General features: G+C 47.8%; 1 protein-coding gene across 1 annotated transcript in view; it reads left to right on the top strand.

Moving 5' to 3' along the window:
• DVL2 (dishevelled segment polarity protein 2) overlaps positions 1 to 26,231 on the top strand; it is a 180,681-nt gene that overhangs the window by 100,317 nt on the left and 54,133 nt on the right. The window contains exons 2-5 of the mRNA XM_078670618.1: positions 1,169 to 1,238; positions 18,816 to 18,964; positions 19,694 to 19,803; positions 25,678 to 25,810. Coding sequence (XP_078526744.1) covers positions 1,169 to 1,238; positions 18,816 to 18,964; positions 19,694 to 19,803; positions 25,678 to 25,810 — 462 coding nt within the window. The remainder of the gene's footprint in view (positions 1 to 1,168; positions 1,239 to 18,815; positions 18,965 to 19,693; positions 19,804 to 25,677; positions 25,811 to 26,231) is intronic.

The raw sequence follows: 26,231 nt of genomic DNA, 5'->3' as shown, positions 1-26,231 counted from the left end.
GAACGTGTGTGTAATTAATACACGTCACCCCTCCTTGAAGTCTCCTAGGTCACTAGTTTTCAAATATGTGGTATTAGGTTTTTTCCCTATACACCACGCAGGCCAGGTTTATTTAGAAATTAAGCTTCCAAAATATACTTGACATGCCCCTAGTTTTTGCCCACTCTTCCCGTCCATATGTGTAGTGTACTCTTTACACCGGAAGAAGAGCGCAATTGCGAACTTTATCAGTGTATCAAGTAAGCCGTGACCATGCCAGCCATTTCTATCATTTGTGAGCCATGGACTGCTCTCGACAGCATAATCGTTGCAGCCCATCTTTCTTGAACTGTGCAACACTTAGATCGGTCACTTACCCTTTCTATAGATTCAAAAATGAAAGTTACACACACAGTGTAGACATCCATGTACTAGTCCTTAAAAGGGGCAGCTCTGTTTCTGCTGCCTGAAGCGGTCCAGAAGGATGAACGGACCCCTTGTGACATTGAAAGTTTGTAAATCAGAATGTGCCTTGCCTGATGAGGCTTACTTCTTGAATAGGAAAAGGTCAAAAGGGCCTTGCATAGGAGTCCACTTAAATTTGTAATGACTTAACTGAGGGGGTTGTTACAGATTCTTCACGTCCGTAGATTGTTTAAATGCATTGTAATTTGTGACTGAGAAAGTCAGACATTCCGATTCTATAATGGAAATGATGCAACTTGCTAAATGGTGAGGGACACCTCAGTTTGTCTTCTTTAATTCACATGACCTAATAAACTGGAGACTCTTCAAGCAAGTGATACAGCTATGCCAAAGACTAAGAGATGAGCATGCCCTTCACTAGCCATGCTGTAGTCGTGAGGCATGTTTTGTTGGACAAAGGCAAGACCTGCCATGCTATTGTGAACTGATTGTGACCTAGCCTCAGTCTTGAATTAACGTTCTGTAGAAAGGAGAAGTCTTGGGGCATTTGTGGATGGGCAAGCATTCCGTGAACCTCTCTGTAGAGGTTACTTGACCTTAGAATTTGTTAAATGAAGCAAGGACTCTTAAAACCTTGCATGAGATGTACCTTGAGGCAAGGCTGGATCTGATTCAACGGTAGCTATTACCTGAGGAACTGACTAAGTTCATCTACCATTCATGCTGCAAAGAAGTGACAACCCTTTTCGTTTATTTCCCTTAGGGTGGTGAAGGAGGAGATTTCAGATGACAATGCCAAACTTCCCTGTTTCAATGGAAGAGTCGTCTCCTGGGTAAGAATGCTGCACTAAGTCTGAAAATGGCTTGTTTGTAAGTGGTGGCTGATCAGGGGTGGGTTGTTCCTGGCCTCCATCAGGCAATTAAAAGAAAAACAAGCATTTGCAATGCAATAGGTCTCGTATTTGCGAGATTTTAAGAGCTACTGGCATTCTAAATGACAATGCCTTCAATTTGTGTTTTGACAACCTGCAAGCGGTGCATAAAACACGCCCTTTCTACCTGTAGTCCTTGTTGACTTAACCCCTTCCCCTTCTTTCTGTGCTGTACCTGCTCTGTGTGTGAGGGAAGCTTGCACTGCTGCTGCCTGTGCTGTACCTGCTCTGTGTGTGAGGGAAGCTTGCACTGCTGCCGCCTGTGCTGTACCTGTTCTGTGTGTGAGGGAAGCTTGCACTGCTGCCGCCTGTGCTGTACCTGCTCTGTGTGTGAGGGAAGCTTGCACTGCTGCCGCCTGTGCTGTACCTGTTCCATGTGTGAGGGAAGCTTGCACTGCTGCCGCCTGTGCTGTACTTGCTCTGAGTGTGAGGGAAGCTTGCACTGCTGCCGCCTGTGCTCTACCTGCTCTGTGTGTGTGGGAAGCTTGCACTGCTGCCGCCTGTGCTCTACCTGCTCTGTGTGTGAGGGAAGCTTGCACTGCTGCCGCCTGTGCTGTACTTGCTCTGAGTGTGAGGGAAGCTTGCACTGCTGCCGCCTGTGCTCTACCTGCTCTGTGTGTGTGGGAAGCTTGCACTGCTGCCGCCTGTGCTCTACCTGCTCTGTGTGTGAGGGAAGCTTGCACTGCTGCCGCCTGTGCTCTACCAGTTCTGTGTGTGAGGGAAGCTTGCACTGCTGCTGCCTGTGCTTTACCTGTTCTATGTGTGAGGGAAGTTTGCACTGTTGCTGTCTGTGCTGTACCTGCTCTGTGTGTGAGGGAAGCTTGCACTGCTGCTGCCTGTGCTGTCCCTGCTCTGTGTGTGAGGAAGCTTGCACTGCTGCCGCCTGTGCTGTACCTGTTCCGTGTGTGAGGGAAGCTTGCACTGCTGCCGCCTGTGCTGTACTTGCTCTGAGTGTGAGGGAAGCTTGCACTGCTGCCGCCTGTGCTCTACCTGCTCTGTGTGTGTGGGAAGCTTGCACTGCTGCCGCCTGTGCTCTACCTGTTCCGTGTGTGAGGGAAGCTTGCACTGCTGCCGCCTGTGCTGTACCTGTTCCGTGTGTGAGGGAAGCTTGCACTGCTGCCGCCTGTGCTCTACCAGTTCTGTGTGTGAGGGAAGCTTGCACTGCTGCTGCCTGTGCTTTACCTGTTCTATGTGTGAGGGAAGTTTGCACTGTTGCTGTCTGTGCTGTACCTGCTCTGTGTGTGAGGGAAGCTTGCACTGCTGCTGCCGGTGCTGTACCTGTTCTGTGTGTGAGGGAAGTTTGCACTGCTACTGCCTGTGCTGTACCTTTTCTGTGTGTGAGGGAAGCTTGCAATGCTGCTGCCTGTGCTGCACTGCTGCCGCCTGTGCTGTACCTGCTCTGTGTGTGAGGGAAGCTTGCACTGCTGCCGCCTGTGCTGTACCTGTTCTGTGTGTGAGGGAAGCTTGCACTGCTGCCGCCTGTGCTGTACCTGCTCTGTGTGTGAGGGAAGCTTGCACTGCTGCCGCCTGTGCTGTACCTACTCTGTGTGTGAGGGAAGCTTGCACTGCTGCTGTCCCTGCTCTGTGTGTGAGGAAGCTTGCACTGCTGCCGCCTGTTCTGTACCTGCTCCGTGTGTGAGGGAAGCTTGCACTGTAGCTGCCTGTGCTGTACCTGCTCTGTGTGTGAGGGAAGCTTGCACTGTTGCTGCCTGTGCTGTACCTGCTCTGTGTGTGAGGGAAGCTTGCACTGTTGCTGCCTGTGCTGTACCTGCTCTGTGTGTGAGGGAAGCTTGCACTGTTGCTGCCTGTGCTGTACCTGCTCCGTGTGTGAGGGAAGCTTGCACTGTAGCTGCCTGTGCTGTACCTGCTCTGTGTGTGAGGGAAGCTTGCACTGCTCCTCCCTGTGGGGACACAAGAGGTGCGGGGAGGGAGTGCTTGTGGGGGGGGGGGGGGGTCCGGTGAGTTGATTGAAGGAATGATGAATTTGTGACACCATGCAAATGATGTTAGCTATTCCGGCTCCTCTGACTGTCATTGTGTGTCCTGCTGATGTAGTGATTGTGCTGACGGCAGAATGTTTGCGTTGGTTAAGGCTGGGTATAGCTGAACGCTATGTTCTGGGTCAGTTTTGAATGAATTTATCGATCTTCCTTCTTTTATGAATTACGTGGTAGCACGAGCTGTTTAAAAATTCGAGGGTGACAGTGACTGCTTAGGAACGTGCATATCAACAGATTAATAAAGTTTATTTAAATAAAGAAGCACATTGAACATTTTAAGACGAATGCAAACGTCTGGGATGCAGTCTCACAGTCAGAGGCGAAGGTAAGAGGCAGCGGGAAAAAGAAGTCCAGGTCTGTCTGAGAACAGGATATATTACACGGGCCTGACCACGGGCAATGAATTAGAACAAAAGTCAGTTTTCTACCAGGGGTGCCCAGGAAGAGAGGGATAGAAAAGGAGATGAGGGATTCAGGAAGAGGGGAAAAGCGAACGAGGAAGTAAAATGGAGCAAGGAAGAGGAGAGCAAAAAAAGAGAAGAGAGATCAAGGGACACATAATGTTGACTAACAGAGCGACAGCGAAAATGAGAATCATAAAGGGGGCGTCAATTTAAAGCAATTAAGCCAAGAAGACTAACTTTGAGCAAGAAAGACGAACAGAAAAAGGCGCGAGAGACAGAAAGGTAACCGTTTAGTGAGAAAAGCATTAAAAGAGAACTCCTGTGGCCACGTTTGATTAGAGGATAACTCGTAATTTAATTAAAAGTGCCGTGCAATTAATAAATAGGGTATGTTCACGGCCCTAATGTCCAATCATAGTATTCTGTAAATCTTTACAGGTTTTACATGTTGCTACCGATTGCCAATTAAAGATCAGAGTGCTCTGGGGATGGATGAAAGCATGTGTGATTCACTGTGCTTCCGTTGTATCGCAGCTGGTAGCCCATGTAGGCAAATGATTTAGCTGCATTCACAAATGCTTTTATGGTGGACCTGTTGGCTTTACCAAGACTGGTAAAAAGTAGCAAATACGTTTGTTTTATGTATAGACAGCATAAAGGAGGTAACGAACTGAATGAAACAAACAGTGTGATGACAATGTACTTTTCTGGCCTGGGGGAAGCTGGCTGGGGAGGGGGAGGAGAAATGCAAGGAAGTTAGGGGAGGAGAAGCCGAGAAGCCGCAGAGCACACGCTGGGCGAAGCCCTTTGATGTGCTGTGCGGCCGCGATGCGCGCTCTGTGCTGGGGGAGGGCCATTAGGAACAGGAACAGATGGCCATGAAAGTGTATGGGCCAAATGCGCGTGCCTGTACGTGCACTCGAAGAAAACGCCACGGAAAAAAGTGGTGGTTTGACTATCCGATGGAGCACATGAATTCTCCCCCATTTCCCATTGCTTCGCAATGGAAAAGGACGAGACCTAACAATTCAGTGAAGTCTGCAGCAATGGTGACAAAACACCCTTTCAGCTTTGGACTTTTGGAGGCAATAGTGCTGGAAATATCTGCAGTTTTTGACTCCTTGGATACTGGGCAGGTGGTTGTTACTGAGCAGGATGACGTGTGGCTGCTGTTCCAGGTCCATCAATACTATTGCTCACCTACTGGATTACAAGTATACTCTGTTAAGGCTCTTAATCTAAGACTGGTAGAGGAATCAAAAATTAGCTAGCATTCGCGCCAAGAATTTTCAATTCTATTAAGAACACGGAGGCGAGGTTTATGCTTCTCATTCTTTACTGCAAACATCACAGCAGCCAATGAAAATGTGTATTTTCATTAAATAACATTTAAACAACTACATTTCCCATCATGACATGTACATAGGCACGCCCCCATAGTCCATAAGAACCCCTTGCGTGCGGCCATCTTCCTCTTTTTTGTAGCAGACAAGTCCAAATAACGAATAACATCATAACTCCTCCAACATGGAAGAAAAAACGTCCTCTTCAGGTTGAATATCCTGGCAATCTTCTGCGTTCAGTCAGATTTCTTGTCTGATCCTGAAATAAAGGATATGAAACCGTAACCACCGAAAACAACTGGGTGGGCAAGCTGTTACACATAACCAAGCCGGTTATGTGTCCTTAATAGAATTGAAAATTCTTGGGGTGTGTCCTTAATAGAATTGAAAATTCTTGGCGCGAATGCTAGCTAATTTTGTGTCCTTAATAGAATTGAAAATTCTTGGCGCGAATGCTAGCTAATTTTTGATTCTATTATAGGACCGGAGGCTTCAGATTATGCTAGTTTAACGCTCATTGAAAACAACAGAGGTAATATCCCCCACCGGCTTATAATAGTACGTTTTAAAAGTTGACTCTGAGGACCATTCTGCGCTACGCATAATGTCCTGAATGCTGGAACCCAACATAAATGATTTCGACGCCATAGCGCCTCTTACAGAATGAGCACCGAATATGGTGATGTCAATGCCAGCTTCTTTCATACTATAACGAAGCCATCTGGCTATGGTGGCAGCCGCCACCGCTTTAAAAGGTTTTTGCAATGCAATCAACAATTGTGAACAGCCTTGAGGCCTGATGGCCTTTGTGCATTCCTCATATGTCTTCAAACATTGTACCACACATAAATTTTCATTATCATGAAATGCATTATAACTAACATGACGTGACATTGTTTTGGTGCGTCCTGTAATGGTAAAGGAAACTTCTTCCGGAGTAAATACTCTACCTGTAACGTCGAGAGCTCGTACGTCTGACGAACGTCTGCATGCTGAAAGGCAAAGTAGCATGGCCAATTTGGCCGATAATTGTTTCCTAGTTAATAGCGTGTTGACCGGCCATCTGTTAAACAATGCGAGAACTAATGAAACATCCCACAAACCTGTATACTTGGGTTTCGGTGGATTGGCCACTCGGATACCCTTAAGCAACTTGCTCACCACTGGGTGCATGCCTACCGGTTTCCCGTCTATTTGGGCATGGCCCACTGAAATGGCGGACCGGAAATTGTTCACCGATCTATAAGCCAATCCTTCCGCTGCTTTATCCGATAAAAAGTTTAACACGTGGGGTAACTCTGCCCCCACGGGATCCAAGTGTCGTTCCACACACCAATCCACCCAGTTTTTCCAGGCCGAGGAATATCGTTTTCTTGTGGATGGTGCCCAGGCCTGCCTGATAAATTCGGAAGTCTTGCTCGGGACACCTGGCAGTTGCCACTGTTCCCTGAAAGCCTCCAAGCCATCAGCTGAAGCCTGCCTTCCACTATCAGTGGATGTCGCTCCTGATGAGGGCCCAGCAATAGCAATTCCGACTCCGGAAGGAGTCTGGGGAGATTGCAACTCCACTGCAATAACTTGGGGAACCCCGACTAGGACGTCCACCATGGCGTCACCATGACCATTTCCGCCCGTTGTCTGATCACCTGCGACATCACTCTGGGAATCAACATGAAGGGGGGAAAGGCATATTGTATTGCCTCCGACCAATCCTGAAGAAAGGCATCGGTCGCTTTCGCCAGCGGATCCGGCCTCCAACTGAAGAACTGCGGGAATTGGTATGTTAGTCTGGAGGCAAAGGGGTCCATCTGAAATGGACCCCAAATCTTCTGTAACCACTGAAAGAACTCTGGAAGCAACTTCCAGTCGCTGTAGTCCCTGGGGTACCTCAAGTTCCAATCCGCCACCTGATTGGACTTGCCCGGAAGATATTCCGCCATCACCGATATTTGATTCGTCAGGCAATAATGCCAAAAATCCTTGGCTATCTGTACAAGGAGGGACGACCACGTGCCGCCCAACTTGTTGATGTACCTCACCGCTGACACATTGTCCACGCGAAGGAGGATACAACAAGAGGTCTGCCTCTGGGATAACGTCCGCACCGTGAACGACCCTGCGAGTAGTTCTAAGCAATTTATATGTAAGGAAAGTTCCTGTGGAGACCATCTGCCGCCCGTGGAGATGTCTCCGCAGCGCGCCCCCCAGCCCCACCGGCTGGCGTCGGACTCGATTATGACTTATGGTTGGGAGCCAAATATCGCTCTGCCGTTCCAGGCATCTACATGGCCTAGCCACCATTGCAACTCGGTTCTTACTTCCTCTGATAGAGGGATGACGTCCAAATAGGACAGTCCCCTCTGAAGGTGCCTGATCTTAAGCCTTTGCAGGGCCCTGTAATGAAGAGGGCCCGGGAATATCGCTTTGACCGATATCCCAACTACTCTGGCGATTGCCCTGAGGGTTACTGTCTGATTGCTTAGCAACTTCCGGATCTCCTTCTTGAGATCTTTCAGCTTCGCCTTTGGAAGGCACAGCTGGGCTGACATCGAGTCTATCGTGAAACCCAGGAAATCTATTACTTGAGTGGGAACTATCACTGATTTCTTTGGATTGATGACAAACCCTAAGTTCTGAAGCAGTGTTGTCGTAAGGGCGAGGTGCTGCCGAAGAACCTGCGGACTCTGTGCCATTATCAGGTTATCGTCCAGATAAATTGAGACGTATCCCCCTCTCCCGTAGATGAGCCACCAACGGCTTCATTATCTTGGTGAAACACCAAGGAGCTGAGGAGAGCCCGAAAGGCAGAGTCAAATATTCGTACCATTGGCCGTTCCACCTGAACTGTAGGTACCTGCGATGCGGAGGGAAGATGGGAACGGATAGGTAAGCGTCTTTGAGGTCCAACCTGACCATCCAGTCCCCTTCCTGTAGCAAGTCCGTTACAAGATGGATGCCCTCCATCTTGAAGTGATTGTACGTTAGAAACTGATTGAAATCCTTGAGATTCAGAACCAATCTGTTTCCACCTCCCTTCTTTTGAACTATAAAGATGTTGCTGCAGAAGCCGCGAGGCCCTTGTACGACTGGAGCCATCGCACGCTTTTGCCGCAAACCTACGATCTCCGCCTCTATAAAACTGCGATCTTGTTGGGAAAAATGGAGATTTGCAGGTGTATTTGATTGAGCAGGACGAGAATAAAACTCTAAGTGAAAACCCTGCACTGTCTGTAACACCCAGGCGTCCTGTGTTAAGTCCTGCCATTGCCGAAGGCAGTGTTGAGTACGACCCCCCAACAGAAGTAGAGAAAGGTCTGTAACGCTCACCTGTGTTCTGTTGATCCTTGAAATTCGCCCTGTTGTTATTGTTGGACTTGAAGCGTCCCCTGTTGAACCTCCTGCGGGATGGGTATCAGGTCCCGCCTCTGGTGGAGTCGTAGTCGCTTCTGCCACGACCAATGTCACCTCTGTGGAAGCCTTGGGGACCACCACGGCCTGACGAGCGACCCCCGCCTCGTCCGGCCCTGTTAAAAACACCCTGGCTAAGTGCTCTCTTGATCCCCGACTGTGCCTTATCTAAGGCTGTGAAGGTCCAGACGTACTTCGAGACGTCCTTAACAAACTTGTCGCCGAAGAGCTGACCTGCTGCTAGGGGCCCTGGCTCCGCGTCCACCAACTCAGTCAGATTACTGTCCATCTTGATCAGGAGGGATTTGCGTCTCTCGGATGGTATGGCGCAGTTGGCGTTGCCAATAAGGCATATGGCCTGCTGGGCCATCCTGCCAATATGTCCGGATCTACTGGCTTGGACGAGTCCTTGGCTGCTAAAGCCATCTCAAGAATCTTGGCCAAGGGGCCCACCACATCCAGCATTTTGTCCTGACATCCTCTCCATGCTCGGTCTAGACCGCGCTTTGGATCCTTAGAAAATTTTCGCAGAAAGGTCAGGAGGCTAGCGTCTATTTTAGGAGTTTCTGCTACCTTGTCCGGGAGATCCGGACATGGACATTCTGATTTCAGGCGATTGCGCACCTCTCGAGAAACTCTTCCTAAGGTTCTCGTGAAGATAGGCCGAGACTGCGGTGGGAGGCACCCAGTCCGAGGATCTGGGGTGCATAATATCAGAAGGGTCGAAGGTAAATGGTGTATTTGTAGGTATAGTCGCAGTCAGCTGCACCGTTCTCGCCTTCGGTGGAGGAGGCTCCTCCGAGGTATCTGTCGGTGTCAGTATTTGTGGTATTAGTGTCTGTATCTGTGTCTGCGTGGGCCCTAGGCTTAGCTTTGCCCTTACCCTCCGAATAGGAGTGATCGACTGCCCCACTGGCGGGCAACGCAGAAAGTGCTTGCGCATGTGGCCACTGTGCAGGGTCTGAAGAGCCCTGACTAGATGTAGAAGCCTCTGCCTTCTTCTTCTGAGGCTTTTTATCATAGCCGTGCCTTTTTGCGAAGCCTTCAAGCTGCTTCCTGATAGGGCGAAGAGCCGCCGCCAGGGCTTGCTGTACAGTTTGTGGGACCGTGGTCTCCATAGCCCTGTTCACAGAGGACTGAACCGAGGCGTCCAAGGCATTTACCAAGTTGTCCTCCAAGACAGCCTCCTGCTGCCCGTCATGAGTCTCCTCAGCATACTCTTCTGGGTATTCTTCCCATTCAGCCATCTTCAGGCGTGAAATAGAAATAATCTCTATAGAATTGTATGTATCCCAGGGTACAGAGTCCCTTACTTTAGACACAAGGAGGGTCAGCCCACCAGCACACAAGAAATCAGTTAGCCTAAGACCCCCTCAGCAAAGCTGTAATCACAAAGATCAGAGATCTAGGCCAAGAGCACCATACAGAGAGCGTGTGCCCACTCTTTCCTGGCCAGAATTATGCAGCCTGGTACAGGCGATCAGTAGGGCAGAGCGAGTACCAATTTTTAAAGTTGCTCGTCAGTAGGGATTTCGCGCCGTATACGCGCCGTATACGCGCCGCCCAAGCGCGCCTGAAACAAGCCCAAAACGAGCCCAAATTCAGCGCCTTGGGGAGCGCGCTGCAGCCGAGAGCCACCCGGCACCAGCAGCGTCACCAGGCGATTAGGGAAGCCCTTAGCGCATGCGCGAGTAGCGCGCCTCTGTGTGGAGATCGGAGACTGAACCGAGAAAACAGGCTCTGTGGTGAAATAGAGGTAACGGACTGCCCCCGGTCAACGACCGCTACATCCACACGCTAATCAGCGTGAAGCCAATTGCCACAAATAAATGCAAATAAGCGACGCTAAAGCGGCTGGATAACCAAGCGCCCGCAATAGCACCCGTCCCTCAATCGGATTCAAAGATCACAAAGTCACAACAGTGATAAAATCCGTAACAATACAGTAATAAATCGTTTTATCCTTAATTAAATAACTCAATAAGCATACAAACAAGCTAAACAGCAGATGGAGGGAACAAAGTGCACTTATCTCGCTGTGAGCAGCAAAGAAAGAGGAAGATGGCCGCATGCAAGGGGTTCTTATGGACTATGGGGGCGTGCCTATGTACATGTCATGATGGGAAATGTAGTTGTTTAAATGTTATTTAATGAAAATACGCATTTTCATTGGCTGCTGTGATGTTTGCAGTAAAGAATGAGAAGCATAATCTGAAGCCTCCGGTCCTGTAATAGAATTGAGCAGTCAAGGCTCCCTCTCGGAGTGGCTGGGGGTTAGAATTCAGTATGAGCACCAGGTGGCAGTCCACAAACTGATTTTCCAGCCAGTTCTGTATCTTTTAAAGAAGATTATTTTTTGGAGGTTAGTAATAAGAAATTAAAACATGGCGCAGTGCTCCTTCTTGCGATCAGTTACCACATCAATTGTAATCATTACATGCTTAGCCCTGGTTTTTCTATGCCTTTGGCTCGATTCTCCTGGTTCACTCAGGAGGCTGTATTTCGGACAATTCTGAGGGAGGAAATCTTAAGGGTTTAATTTATTGTTTGCTAATGGTAAGGGTTGCCAGGCAAAAAGATTACAAGATGCAGCCTGGCTAGAGTTGGCATTCTGGTTCAGGGTATCTGTCCCTGGATCCAGCACTAGCCATCAGTCGGCTGAAGCCCTACCTGCTGAGATGCTGTTCCAGAGTACTAAAAAGTCCTTGCTCCCAATTGTCTTGGAGTCTGGGTCCGTGTTTCTTTCAAGTCCAGTCCCGTACATTGAAACAGCACGAATCGTATTTTTCAGAGACCTGTTAAGGTTATAACTAGGGCTGGCTATTTGTAGGGCATCAATTGTCTAATCCTGGTCAAAATTGTCTGGTGCGGGCACACACTATACTGGGGCAAATCAGTACTACTTGTCCTAGAGCTGGTATATCCTGCACCTTAAAGTATTCCAGGGTCTTGGGATAGATGTTTGACCTTAAGACGCCATGATGACCTGTAGGGGGGCACCTGGCTACTTTGTAATCTAGTTTTCATGACTGGCAAGTGTAATCTCTGCAGTTTAGGGGGAGGTGCCACTAGCATTGAGTCCCACATTATGTAACAAGAACTTTAAATCTGTACTTTCTGCCACCAGAAAGCACTGAAAGTGGTGCAGTAGAGTTGATGACTGGAACCAGTTGGGCCTTCCAGCTGCCATAAAGATCATGTTCTTCATCTAAATCGTTCTCTCTTAACCGTGGGTGGAAGGGATGAGAAATCCTGCCAGGTGTCTTAATCCTTTGTGTTTATCTGCTTCTTTGCAGGATTACTGTTGGTGACTGTCCTTTGCATGGTTGAAAACCTGTGCCAGAGATGCTCTGTCACTGATGAAAAAACAAACAATAGTACTTCCCTGGTTTTATTTGACATAGGCTTAAGTACAGAACAAAAAGAGACAGCTCAGTTCGAAAGTCAAATGTTTTATGACCTGTATTGTTGTTCAATAATTTTTCATCATAATTCCATTCCTATAATTGATCTAGATTTTTCTTAAGGTTTACACATTACAACATATAAGGGACATGTTTTTCTTTTCACTTGGTGTAGGATGCGGGCTCAGTATATACTATACCAAAGTAAGGTATAGTGTGCACAGAGTCCAGTCGATCCCTAAAGGTATAACTGAGGCTAAAGTAGCTAATACCTTACTCTTGTTTGTGTTAGTGTGGTTAAGCAGTCAGGCTTATCAGTGGGTAGTGTTAAGCATTTGTTGTACACACTCCGGCAAGACTAAATCCAGATCAATTGTTTGTATAAAAAGTTATTTTGTTGTTTTGGTTCTGGAACAAAGATTTACTTAGTAACAGGTAAGTTGAACCTTTCATACAATGTTACTTTTTAGAAATACAGAACTCTGGACTTGTAGGCACATTCAGATTACTTTTGTTGTTGAGAAAACAATTTGTTAAACTGTTCAAAAACACTTGAAATTACTTTTGGATTACTTTGTGATTACTTTCCTAGTTTAGCATGAATCACACTTCTAACACAGTTTAAGCAACACAGGACGTTGATAAACAGGTTAACTCTTGTAAGATGTTAAGTTACTTTTTGTTGCTGTTCTAGACAGTTCAACACGAATTTCCAGAGAAACCCGACTATTCAGTCCTATGGAGAAAAACTAAGTTAAGTTTACAGGTAAGTAAAGGGTTTCAGGATTGGATTTTTTTGGGGTAGAACCAAGGTTCAGATTGGCTCTCAGGGGCCCCACCAGCGGCACTAGGGCGGCCGGGTGCCAATGTTAGCCAATGGGGCTAGGGGCACCTCGGTTGGGGGCTGCTCACGAATAGGCCATTCGGTCTTAGGAGCCAAGCTCCTACGGTTAAGGTCAGTGCATAGGGGGTCCCAGGTTGGCACCAAGTCCAAACCACCAGCGGTGCAGGGGTGACCGGGTGCAGGGTGCTCAGGAAGTGTCAGGAGCCCAGTGCTTTTCTATGGAGGATGTCTGTTGGACTTGGCCCTTCTGGCAGGTTCACCCCTAAACTTTTTGCTTTTAATGGTGACATGGTGATTTTTGGGTTCTGCGCACTTTCACTGTGTCCCAGTGGAAAGTGCGTGCGCACTTTGGGTGCATGTGGTGAGATAGGCCTGCCCTCCCATAGGAATGCATGGGGAATGTATGAGTCCCTGGTAGTTCCTGATGCGTGGGGTGTGCAGGCTCGAGTCTGGTATGTGCGGACTTGTGTGATTGAATGCTGCGAGATGATGTATGCGGCGTGTATGTGTCTAGTGTGGAAGTGCCACTTCTAGACAATGGTGTGCATGTGCAGTAAGTATGCTGGCGCGTGATTGGCTGAAGCTGGCTGGGGAGCCTGGCTCCAAGAGTCTGTGTGGGTCTGCCCAGGTGGTGAATGGAGAGATTAGCATGCTGATGTGAGGGAGGGGCTGCACCTGGGTTCTGAATAGGGCTGGGCTTTTCCCACACAATGCTGGCTCCGCCCCCTGTGGTGCGACTGATGACCCTAGCCTGCCTGGTGAATGGAAAGGGTGGCTGAGGTAAACACAGTGCTCCAAAACCAGCTGCGACTGGTTCTCCCCCCACCCTGCACCTGAAGACAAAGGGAAAAGGTGTATAAAATAGGGGCTGTGACCCCATGAAAATGTTCTTGTTCCCAACTTGAATCCTACCAGGGGCATGCTGCTGCTGGGGCCCGGGGGAAGGCTTGCCTCCCTGGGCCCTGCCCAGCCCCAGGACTACTGCAGCCCCTGGACCCCTGAAGGACTTTTGCTGGACTTGTGTTCCCCTGAAGCGCCTGGAAGCGCTTTATCTTGTCTGGTAGCGCTTGACTTGTAGCTTCTAGCGCCTGGAAGCGCTTGTGTGCTGTCCCTAGCGCTTAGGAGTGCTTTATCTTTGCCCATAGCTCTCAGAAGCGCTTTATTTGGTTCTAGCGCTGGGGAGCGCTTTGGACGGTGCCCACCCGGCATTTGCCCTGGATGGCGGATCATATCGAGTGCCCACCTCTATTTATTGTTTATTTAAAGGGAGCCGGTGCCCACCCGGCATTTGCCTCCGGATTGTGCCACCAGCTGCTGTGTCCTCCTCGCCGGGCCGCCGCGCTGCCTGCGACGACCCGGAAGCTGAAGTCGTGACCAGGAAGTCCCGCCCTCGCAGGGCAGGACGAGAGAAACAGAGGCAGAGAAGTGCCAGCAGTCCTCGCCGAGGAGTTCAGGACGTCCCGCCCCCACCGCTGCTCGGAGCCAAGAAGGAAAGCAAGCTGACTCCCCCGCGGGGCTCTCCCAGAGGAACGGAGAGAGAGAAAGCGCCGGCGAAGGAGAGCCCCGCAGAGGAAGCCTGCAAGCGGGTGAGTGAGGCCGTCGTATCTGTTTGGGGAAGAAGGGGAGGCGTCGGGGCACATTGCCGGTGCCCCCCCCCCAGTGTTGCTTGCTACGGTCGGGGGCATTTCTCCAGAGCCTGAGAGGCTCCGACCGGGGCATAGTTGTTTTAAGAGCCCTGGGAAGGCTCCAGGGGCATTTGCTGCATCTCGAGTTCCCCAGAGGGGGGGCTCCAACAAAAGTGGCACATTTTGGTTTTATGAGCCCTGAGAGGTTCACGGCGGCATTTCATTTTCACAAGCCCAGAGGGGCTCTTGAGTGCCCACATTGTGCTTAAGAGCCTGAGAGGCTCCACCAGTGCGAGGGCATTGTTGTTTAGAGCCACGAGGCTCCCGGGGCATTATTGTACGTTAGGAGCCAGAGTGCTCCCATGGGCCCAGTTGTTCAAGAGCCTAGAGGGCTCCCACAGTGATGCAGTCTTTGTACCTGAGGGGCCAGTGAGGGCCCCTGTCGCAGATTTGTTTTCCAGCTGCCCAGCAATTAGTGGGCAGCTGCACCGTTTAGGTTTTTCCTTCCTAGGGACATGTTCTGGACTTTAGGAGTGAGTCGCCCTCCTTTGTCCCTACCCTGGCCTTCCCCAGCTGCGCAGCACTTAGTGCCAGCTGCAGCGTTTAGGCCCATTCTTGTCCCTCAGATGCCCAGCAAGTAGTGGGCAGCTGCTACGTTTAGGTGTTGGCGCAGTGGCGCAACCTGGACTCTGATGTAAGTTCTGTGCTAATGTAATTTCTGCGAATTGTTCTTTGCTGCACCTCTGAATGTGTTTTGATGCATCATGTGCCATTTTCCCTACACCTCTGAATGTATGTTATGCATCATGTGTTATGTGCTTATACCCCTACAGGTATTGTAATACTTAGGTGGTTGTTCTTGCTAGTACAGGTGGTACTAGTGAGGTCCTGGTTCCCTGCGTAACATTTCCTAAGGGGGTTAGGGTTGCGTAAATGGTACTACTGGTTACCAGTGCTTACTGGTTGTGTGTTACATGGTTATTTGGTGTTTAACTATCTCCAAGGGCTTGATGCTGAGCTTGCCCCCTGACCAGAGTCCCAGGACCAGTGGACTATTGTGCCTTCCCTGACAAATTGCTGGGACTTGTCTGATCTCCTTGGGCCACTGGGGCCTTGTCTGAAGTGTGCCTCGCTCACTCCCCTCGGCAGCTCGTGCCCGGCCGCCCGTCCAAGCCTCGAGCCGCGCCGCTCTCCCCTGAGCCGCGCCGCTTCGCTGGGCCGCCCGCACCCTGCCCTCCTCCTCCTCCTCTGAGCCCCACACGTTGGTCGCCCCAGACAAACGCTTGTAGCGCGCGGGTCGCCACCGCCCTCTCAAGCCTACTGAGGAGGTCACTCGCATTATCCCGCGCAACCAGGACGGAAGGTACTGTCCGATAGGCCCTATGTTCTAAGTTCTAGGCCTACAAGTATTGTGTTGTAAGTTCTAAAAGTGCTATTTCTTTACCAAGTACTTATTCCTGACAGTGGCCCGTGTGGCCCTGTCCTGTGTACATATAATCCCTTGTAAATATTGCCCGTGCCAGTTGGCACAATGTACAACCTGTGATTATGATTCTGATGTGTTTTGTAATACAAAGGCTATTTTTACATATACCTTGTGTGGAGTTCCTTTTGTGGGGGGCCGGGGATGTTGTTGCTGGTGGGTGCGTGCGCAAATGCTTTACACATTGCCTCCGGGATAAGCCTGTCTGCTCGTTCCAAGCTACCAAGGGGGTGAGCAGGGGTTATCTTGGCGTGTGACTTCCTTACCCTAACTTAGGAATGGTGGTTTCTGCCTGACTTTGGCGCAAGCCTTAGCCAACCAGAAATCCCATTTCTAACAATGTCGTTCGCGGAAAACAACTTGAAGGCTGGATCCAGAAAACTGGATGAAGGTAACCAACGACTGGAGGATGAAGAGTTGCAGGACACAGGACCGCATCGGTTGGACACCTCAGGACTCCGGAGCTGCGGGTGCAGGGGTGTCCTTTTGTTTCAGGTTCTTCTCGCTGTTTCCGGTCGTTGGGACCATTCAGGATGAGGCTGCAGGCATAGAGGAGAAGGTTGATGGAGGTCGTCCAATGCTGGAACACAGGTCAGGATCGCCAGGGGGACCTCGCTGGGGTGTTGGGCCACTCGGGCCATGGACGTCTGGTGCAAAGTGGTGAGGACTTGCAGATCTGTCTGGATCTGGAGTCATAACTTGGGTTGGTGTTTGACAAATGTCTTGTCCACAGGAGATCAGAGTTCTTTAGGAAGGCAAGGCAGGTCTCTGGGGCACTTGGAGGCGGCTGGCTGCAGGACACGCCGGGTTCAGCTTGCATGGGTTTCAGAGCAGGAGACGGCCGTTAGAGCTGGGGCCAAAGCAGTTGTCGTAGTCGGTCTTCTGCAGCACGGCTCTTCGGTGCTTCTTCTTCTTGACGCGTCTAATCTAAAGAGGCAAGGTTCAGGGGTGCCGCTAAATACTAGAATTAGGTGCGTAACAGGGGTGTGCAGGCTGGGAGGTCCCTTCCCTGGGGTGTCTACACCACCTAGTATGCCACCCTCCTGTGGGAAGGGGGATATAGGCCTTTTCCTGATTAGAGGGGTCTCCTGCTTTCCAAGATGGTTTGGACTGAGAGGTGGCATTCACTTCGCCTACCCCTCCTGATAGGTGGGGTTGACAAAGGGCGGCACACCTCTCTTCCTGGCTAGGTTTTCCTGACGGTTCCCGTGCCCAAACTGGGGGTTAGAACTGGTGAGGGCCAGTTGCTGATAGCAGCAAAAGGCTGGGGGCAGCTAACAAAGGCAGCAGGCTTTTGAAGCTCTCCCTTTGAGGACCCTGCCCATCCTGAGGGTGAAGGCGTGACCCCTCTGCCCAGGATGCGCTTTGTATCCAGACCTAGAGTGCGGAGGCTTTCTGCCAGGGATCCAGAAACCTGTCTGCTGGTGGCAGATGGCTGGGAGCCAGTCAGGAACCACACCAGGGCTGGTACGTTTTTCAGTGGGCATCTCGAAGATGCCCTCTGTGTTTGTTTATTAAATCCCACACTGGCATCAGTGTGGGTTTCATGTGCTGGGACGTTTGATACCAAACTTCCCAGACTTCAATAAAGCCATCGTGGAGCTGTGGAGTTCATGTTGACAAACTCTCAGCCCATGCATTCAAAATGGCTTCATTGCACTTACAATGTCGGTTAATGACACAAACACTCTAGGGCCATGTTGCTGTTGCAGCTATTCCCTCACCTAGGTATGGTGCACCCTGCCTTTTAGGGCTGTAAGGTCTGTTAGAGGGGTAACTTACCCATGCCACAGCCAGTGTTGGTGGGCATGGCACACAGGAATATTCAGTTTGGTCTGTGCCAAAACACGCTGCCTGCCATGGCAGGGTGGCGGTGTTAAGGTGAGGGGTCTTTGAGGGTGGCACAATACGTGCTGCAACCCTCGGAGGCCTTCTCTTGCCTCTAGGCCCTTGGTAGCAGGGTACCTTTTACAAAGGACTTTCATGTGGCCTTTTGGGAAAGAACACTGGTGCTGGAGCCTGATTCGCAGGATCCCAGCACACTCAGTCAAGTTGGCATTCGGTATCTGACAAGAAGTTGGGGGTAACCTTGGAAAAAGGGGCATATTCCTACACTTAGTTTCACTAACTTCTCCCCTTTTGCCCAGTTGAGCCTTTCATTCAGTGATCTTCTAGTTCGCTCCACACCCATTTGTTTCTCAGAAATTGTATTCACTAGGTTCCAGTCCTGAGGAAGCCCCCGAAACGTTTGGGGTTAAAACATCAACAGTATGATTCAGAGGATAATGTTACCTGAAATGCAAACAGGCGACACTTCAAAATTGGCTTTGTATTGCGTAGGGGCTGTAAGGCGTAATTCTCCTGCTATACCTTAATTTCACAGGAGATTATTCTTTCACATTCCTTCCATACTTTACTTCATAATATTTATGGACCTGTGTTTTAGTTCAAAAGATCCCTTAACCTTTTTCAGTAATTCCACTCTTTCCACTGATAATGGTTTTTACTTTCCATTGTTCATGTGTTACCAAAAATTGTTTGACTTCCAAATATCTTGTCCTGCTAATGCCTTTTAGTCGTTGGCAATTAAAAATGTAATAGTGAAGATTTATTGAAATAACAATACACAGCATAACATGCTTGACTTTAGAACAAGTGAATGGTCTCTTGTTGATTTCAAACTAAATTAAATATAACTAGGGATGTTATATTTATGGTGTCTTAAGAATTCGAGTTAAACCATCCCTAGTTTCAAGGACCCAGCCGTTCCCTTATTTTTTATTAAACCGTGCCTCTGGTGCCATGTCTATTGCATAAGGGATCTTCTCTTCATCACCAGGGGGGTATTTATGATAATTCAGGCATGTTGGTCGAGACCTAATACTCCATTGGAAACAGCCTTTAGGGTGAGTGGTGTGTTCGCTGCCTGATCGCTGCCAAAGCCGCCTTTATTTGTATTTTTAACAGCTGGTATCTTCAGAGACCCCTCCGCCGGAAGTGGCTATTCCGTCACCAGTGGAAGTCCGGCCTGAGCCTTCTCCCCCTCCACCACCAATTCCTCCACCTCCTGCAGAGCGCACGAGTGGCATCGGAGATTCCCGGCCCCCCTCATTCCAGTGAGTAATGTGCTGGTTTTAGTTTTAGTTTTGTTCAGCGGACAGTGTATGGCTGGTCAGGTGAGTGATGGGAAAACACAGGCGCTTCCTTTGATAATTTTGGAAAGCTTGGTGCTAGTGAGTGTGCTGCTGCAAGATTGCCCATTTGCCATCGCTAGGAGATCCAGAAAACTACAAGATTATGTTCTGTAGTGTGAGATTAGCAGGTTCATTTGCTGGCAATTTGACACCCTAAATGTAAAATAAAGTGATTGCCTGCTAGTAGTTATCAAATTTGCCTCCTTTGAAAATCGGTTGTCCTTTCTGTGTCATGGCTTTTCATGTAATGCATTGTTGCTGTTCCAAAATGCATGCCATATTGGTACCTATTTTAATAAGTACCCCTTTAAATGGTACTCGTTTTAGTGGCCTTAGGGTGCGGGGTGAGTCAGCGCTGTCCCGGTTTCATACTTGTGGCCTGCATGTTACAACAGATGTCAAAAGCGAGCAATCTCGCTGGATAGCGTTGTGGCATTCCAGCCATGGGTCTATAGTAGTTAAAGCTCATTAGTTTGACAATATAAGCTTGCTGTAAGTGCTGGGGCAAGGAGTCTCATCCTAGGGCAGCTTCTTTCACTGCGTGGTGTCCTTTTGTTGCATTGCCAGAGGAGGACGATGGACAGAAACCTTGTGTTAAATTATTTCAGAATTCTTAGTTTGTCTCCTCTTAATTGGTAATTTTTTTTGTAGCCCAAACATTTCAGGCAGTCGGGAGAATTTGGAGCAGGACACCGAGACCGAGTCTGTGATTTCAATCAGGCGGGAGAGACCTCCTCGCAGAAGGGAGCCACCCGAGCTTGGTAAGGACTCAACATAAACTGTAGTTTACACCTTGTGGCTGTGAAGCGCATTCACTTTGCATTTGTTTTAAGCTATGGGTAACGCCAGTGAGTTTACAGAGACTAGCCCATTGAATCCTTCCGTTTCTGTATAAAAAATAGAATCTAAAGATGATAGATGACTGGGGATCGTTATTTGTTTACGGATAATGTTGCCAGTGATTCAATAGCAAACGGAACGAGCTAGGGGGGGGGAAACTGTACCAGTTTCATGCACTGGAACTAGTTACCATTGTTGTTTTGCGTCATCAGTGACCTGTCGCACTGTACAAGATCAGTAGCCCGATCTCTTCCTATCCTGTTTGTTTGCCAGTGTTTAAATGCTCTTGAACCATGATGCGGTCACACTATAGGTAATGAGGGCAAGAAACCGATGTTATGGTGTTAGTTGGGCTGTTTTATGCATTACTGGGCAGAAACTCTCCCAAAACATGGTGGCTCTATACACTGTTTGATGAAGGCCAGGCCCTTCTGGCTTGATGTCGTAAAGCTCTTCAAGAGCTACAAGTTTACCTTTTGTGTATGCTGGTGAGACTCAAATTCACATAAACGTCTCCAGTGATTCGGGCAGTCGTCGAGCAGGAAGCACCTGATCTCCTCCAAGAATACTTCTACTTTCTCTGTGCAAACGAGAGGACAAAGAGGCGAGGAAAAGCACCCCATCCCCGATGAAAAAACTGCCGACATGGCTTGATGCCCGAAGAAAGGACGCTTGAAGCCGAGCAAAAGAGGCGCCTCAAAGCCAAAATGGCAGTGATCCTCCAGAAAGAAGGATTTCAATGCATTCCCTTGAAGAGTTTAGTAACCCTTCTAAACCAGAGGGGGAGAGAGCTCTAGAGGAGAAAGATGAAGGTGAGCTTGAACCACCGTCCATGCCCAACCCCCAGAAAGAGAAGCAGGCGATGTTCTTTCTTGAAGAACATCTATATAGGCAAGGATATTCCAGGACTGCAAAAGTACAAACAGCGGCAGGATCTCGACACTAATTCACTGGAAGAGTGAGTAGATCCATGCCCATCAAGGCGGTCCCCATCGGATGATTTGCAATATATTGTTCACTAGTGAGGAGGGCTATAAACCAGTATGGGGTACAACTGGAGGAGGAAAGGGTGCAGGCTTGTTTCGTTTTGGAGTCCCTTATACCTTCACAAAGCAGGAATTCATTCTTGTGTATGCTGCCAAGAATTTTGGATCAGGCCATTGAGGTATTCAAGGAGCCGGCAGGTTGCAAACCAGTAAAACCACAGGTGAAGTACTCACAAAAGGACCCCTTAATTCATGAGGGGTAACGCAGAGGCCACTACCATGATAAAAGCCAAAGTTCCAATAACAACTGGACCACCTCTTGAAGTAGAGCAAGAGTAGAGATGATGGGGCAAAATGTTGCAAGAGGAGCAGCAACGCAATGGGGAATTGCAAATTTGAATGCCCTGCTGAACAGCTGTGTGCACCATCAATGGGAAGAAACCTGGGAACTTATCTCTCTGAACAGTCCCAAAAGAGGGCGGCCTCTTGGATAGAGGAGGGAAAAACCATCACAAATGATTGCTTAAAGTCAGCTCTGGAGACTGCACCCATGGAAGACATGTCTGGCTACGAATGTCAGGCTTCAAACACAAAGTGCAGGCCATCATCAATGCCCCTTTCACTGGATGACACTTATTTGGATCGTGGGTGAATAAAACGTTATAACAAATTAAAAAGTACAACAAAACATCGAAGGCCCTGGAGGTGCTGCACTTCCATGGCCATTCACAAAGATGCCCAACTCCCATGAGAAGACCCTCCAGAAAAAGAAGCTTCCAAATGTCAACACCATAGTCTTCGTATCAGCAGGTAGAATCACAGCATCAAACACCAGTAGTGGCAATTCCCTACAACTCCATGCAAGCCCTTTCGGGCAGAGCAAGAAGTCATTTCTCCAAAGGAAGGGGCTCTTTGAACAAGTCACTTCACACAACAGCTCCACCATGTAGCATCTTTGGTGGGGCAGTATAGGAGGTTTCCTCCAAGAATGGAAGGATATCCCATCAGACCAGTAGCTACTCTATATCATCCAGCATGGCTACTGCATAGAGCTAATAAAAACACCCCAGGCATAAAGCTAAAGAAAAGATCACATACACAAGTAAACCGGCTTTGTTTAAAACAGAAGGTAGAGGAATCCCTGCCAAAACAAGCAATTGAAAAGATGCATTCTACAAAGATCATTCGGGGAATCGTGACTGCATACTTCTTGTACCAAAGCCAAGCAACGCACTCCGCCCAGATCTCGATCAGTGCTTTCTACCCAAATTCATAAGAACTGAGTTACAACACAGCAAGAGGTAATTCTACAACTCTGGAGAAACACTATATGGCAACAAAGGATCTCAGTGAGACCTACCTGCAAGTGCTAGTGAACTGCAAGCACAAGAGAGACCTACTGTTTTGTAGTAAACCAGGTACATTACTTATTCAAAGTCCACACCCAGATATTTACAAAATGCTTAGCTGGCGTAGCAGCATACCAGAGAAGAAAGAAACACACGTCGACTAGCTAGTAAAAGCAAGCTCGTTCACTTAATTTCAAAAGAGCACCAAGACTGTCAGGCACACACTACCAAAGCTGGGGTTTTCTATAAAACTAGAGAAATCTTCAACTGTACTGGAGATGGAAAATAATTTTCTGGGAGCAAGACTCAATACCGTAGTACAAGAGACCTTCCTACAATCTAAAGTGTCCAGGCAGTAACAGACCAAGCTTGCAATTACCAGAAGTGGCAGTCTCTTGACAGTGGAAAGTTGTTGAGAATATTGGTGTCCTGCATTCAGCGGATTCCATATGCCAGGTTACGTATGATAACATTTTAAGAATGGATCCAAAACCATGATCACAAGCAATGGGGTGTTGGGTAGATCTGGTGGTTTCAACACAGAATGTGCAAGAGAAAAATGAAATAGTGGAACTTGAGAAACACAACAGTGGGCACACTCATCCTACAAACAACTCTACTGCGGACCATCACAGTGGACGCATCCCACACAGGATGAGGAGCACTCATGGGAAACATCAAAACTCCCTGATGTTGTCAAAGTCCCCTTTGGTCTTGGTGTTCAGTATCACAGTATTCCTGTTGCAGACGTCTAGAACTTCTAATTTGATGCGAAGGTACATTTTGCTTACAAGATTCACTTTGAATGTATGTGAGATCCTCTGCTTGTAGGGAAAGGTCTCCCGTCAAAACTTTAACACCGTGGGGCCATAACCAGACATCTATACAAAAGATCTTAATCTGGAAGCGGGTCATAAAAGTTGCCTCTTCCCTCTAGCCATAATACTCTGCTGAAGATCTGCTGTCTATCCTATTGGCTTAAGATTGCTTTCCTCCAATATGTCCAGAGGTTTCAACTGTCTGAAGTCTAATTAACTTCTAATAATGTTCCTGGTTTCTGGCTCTGTTTTAGCTGTTCCTCCACCAAAAGAAAGAGGTGTGACTTTGGGAAACATAGGAGCCATAAGAGCAGAGATGAGAATGAACCTCCACATGAACAGAAAACAAAGGAATGTCACTCTAGTTACTCAAAGTGGAGAACAGTGGGGAACACCATAAGCCCCACTCCTTCCTGACCAAGAACTGGAGCGGAGCGTCTACACCAGATTCCTCATTTTTGGAGTCTGGTTTGGACAAGAGTGCTTTCTGTGCAAGACCCCTGTTCCTTTTGTCTCCTGTCCCAATACAAACTCCACGCACGAGTTACTCCACAACACAACCACTGGGTATCTGTCTATTTACCACCTTTTTGATGATCTCACAGAAGAAAAACGATATGTACTATGGTATTGAAGCAAGATCTCCTATGTGAGACCCTTGTCATTTTCCAGATGCCTCATCCCAAACCAAAATCGAGGCCTGTAGCAGCCACTTTTCCAGACTTTGTAGCCTAAGATCTATACCCCTATACCTTGCACACTCCATCCTTCTACAAACAGTGAAATGGCATGTGTGTAAAAAAAATAAAAACTTTACACCACTGAAATTAGAGCCTTTTTCCCTTTTATTTCTTTTTCTTTGATACACTAGTCTGGACTTCCTGATCCTCTCAGCAGCTTGACAACTCTACACTATTCCTGTTTCAACCTCTGCAGTCCCCTGAAAATGACTGCAAAACGATGAACTCTGTAGGAAAGTATGTCTTACCTCTTCCACTTCAAAGAGGGTCACTACATCCGCCACCTCCTCACCACTATCCTTCGTCAATGCACCAGTGAGCTGGGGAATTCCTTGGACCACTTCCTTAATGTCCTTTCTGGAGATGGTGTAGAAGCCTTCAAAAGCAAAAGAAGAGATAATTGCTTCTGATGAGATAAGTGCTGCTAAGGACCCAGCAGATTTGCCTGCTGTGTGAAAGTTTGTTGGTTACAAAGCAGCATTCGCAACTATTCTGTTCTCCCTCAAAAGTACTGCTTCCGTGCCACATGAGCTTAAAATCCACTTGGAATCGGTCCAGGCAATTGATTTGAGCAGGAGGCTGACGTTTCTTCATAGGAAATTGTAATAAAGCCTTTGAGGTAATTGGTAGCTGGTATATTAGTCGGAAGCTATCTTGCTGCCATAGAGTTGGTTTCCAGTGTGTGCTTCTTACTCAAGTGAACCCTGAATCTAAGGGTATAATAATGATAGTATGGACCTCTCTATTGGACCAAGGATCTCCAGCAATAATTTTACATGTGTTGCCAGTCATAGCTCTAATATTGCTAAAGCTCTACAATTCTTCCACATTTGGGATAGAAATTGAGCTGAATGTTTCCAGTTTTTCTTAACTGCTTGTCTTAAAAATCAAGACGGGCCGATCGGGGTTGAAAAGGGCTTTATTTACTAATACAGAAAACCAGTCCATGGGATTTTCATGGTCTTGTTAGCGACTACATTTTATAGTGAAATGTGAATCAAACGACAAATCAAGGCTTGCCTTAGCCCACATTTTGACTTATGCCATTCTCAACATAGGGGAAAGAGCCAACAAATTTGCTTGTAGTAAATGTCCTTGCACTAGCATGTAGATGTGGTTTAGAAGCTTCTTTTGTTTTGCTACCACGAACAACCTCCCCCTTGACAGCTGATTTGCTAACATAAATTCTTTTTTTTTTTTTTTTTAAAGACCTTGAAATGACATTTCAAGAATATCCTTATCCATGGACTCTTTGGGATCGGTCTTAAATCTTTGATTCGGCTTGTATTTTGATCCCTTTTTTCTAGAACATAAATTGTCCTCTCATTTGCTTAAATCTTTTACACATCAGTAAACTGTAATGCCATATCATTGAATTCTTTATCATGAGAGGTCTGTTTGACAAGCAAGACTTGGCTCTTTTTTTAATCATTTTCAATTGTGAGGTTTGATTCCGTGATTCCAGTTTGTACTAGTAACTCTTAAAATGATTCAGTTTGTTCATGGTGCCTTTAGTTTAATTTGGGCTTTACCACAGAATGTGGATGCACGGTTCAGAATGCTTTATTTGGAGCTCTAGAATCTTTTACGGGGAGTACGTGCTCCCCGGCTTCTAAAGCAGGCAACCTATTTCTTCAGAGGAGACCCAGTACAAATGCCCATGCGTTGCTGCCTCCTGGACAGGCTTGCAAGGTTCTCACTCTGTCTGGTCTGATTGCCGCACCCATTGCCCATGCTGTACTGTTATTCTTTTGCTCCTTCAGTAAATTGGGAACATGCAGAACAGAATAGGTAGTTGGGTGAGGTTAGTGATTAAACATTTATCAGTATTGAAGTGGTTTAAGCAAGATTTAACAACTGTTTGATATACATAATATATTATTTCCTTTGGTTTTTTTTCAGCTGCTCAGCGAATTAATGGGCAGACGCGCATGGACCGTCATCTAGCAGGATACGAGAGTTCTTCCACACTACTTACCAGCGAGATTGAGACAACTAGCATGTGTGATTCTGAAGAAGATGATACTATGAGCAGGCGAGCATCTTCTATAAATGTACTTTCTTTTTCCTGGGAAACGGCACACTCGTTTGGGGTTGAGTTCTCCACAGCTTTCTCATGCTACTATAACATCATGCATAACTGCAGGCAACATCTTAGTTCTCTAGCCGGTGCCAAACGAGCAGGCCTTCTAAACTTCACTGTCCCTAAAAATGATCCAATGAATACCATTTCTGAAATCACTGTCCCACATTAAACTATACAGCCCATGTGCCCAACTCTTCCCACCCTGAAAATCCATTGATGCTTACCCTAAGCATTACACACCTTCCTTGTCCTCCCATTTCTCACCTAAACATAGACCATTCCCTGCCTGATTCCTCCTCTTCCATCCTCCTTTTGAGCTATACTGCATACTTGATCTTTTTATTTACTTTATAACCTTGATAAACATTTT

Source organism: Lissotriton helveticus, chromosome 12, assembly GCF_964261635.1.
Source record: "Lissotriton helveticus chromosome 12, aLisHel1.1, whole genome shotgun sequence".
In the NCBI taxonomy this organism is placed as follows: Eukaryota; Metazoa; Chordata; class Amphibia; order Caudata; family Salamandridae; genus Lissotriton; species Lissotriton helveticus.
The sequence above is the reverse complement of the archived record's forward strand: the minus strand, read 5'-3'. Positions and strand labels throughout refer to the sequence as shown.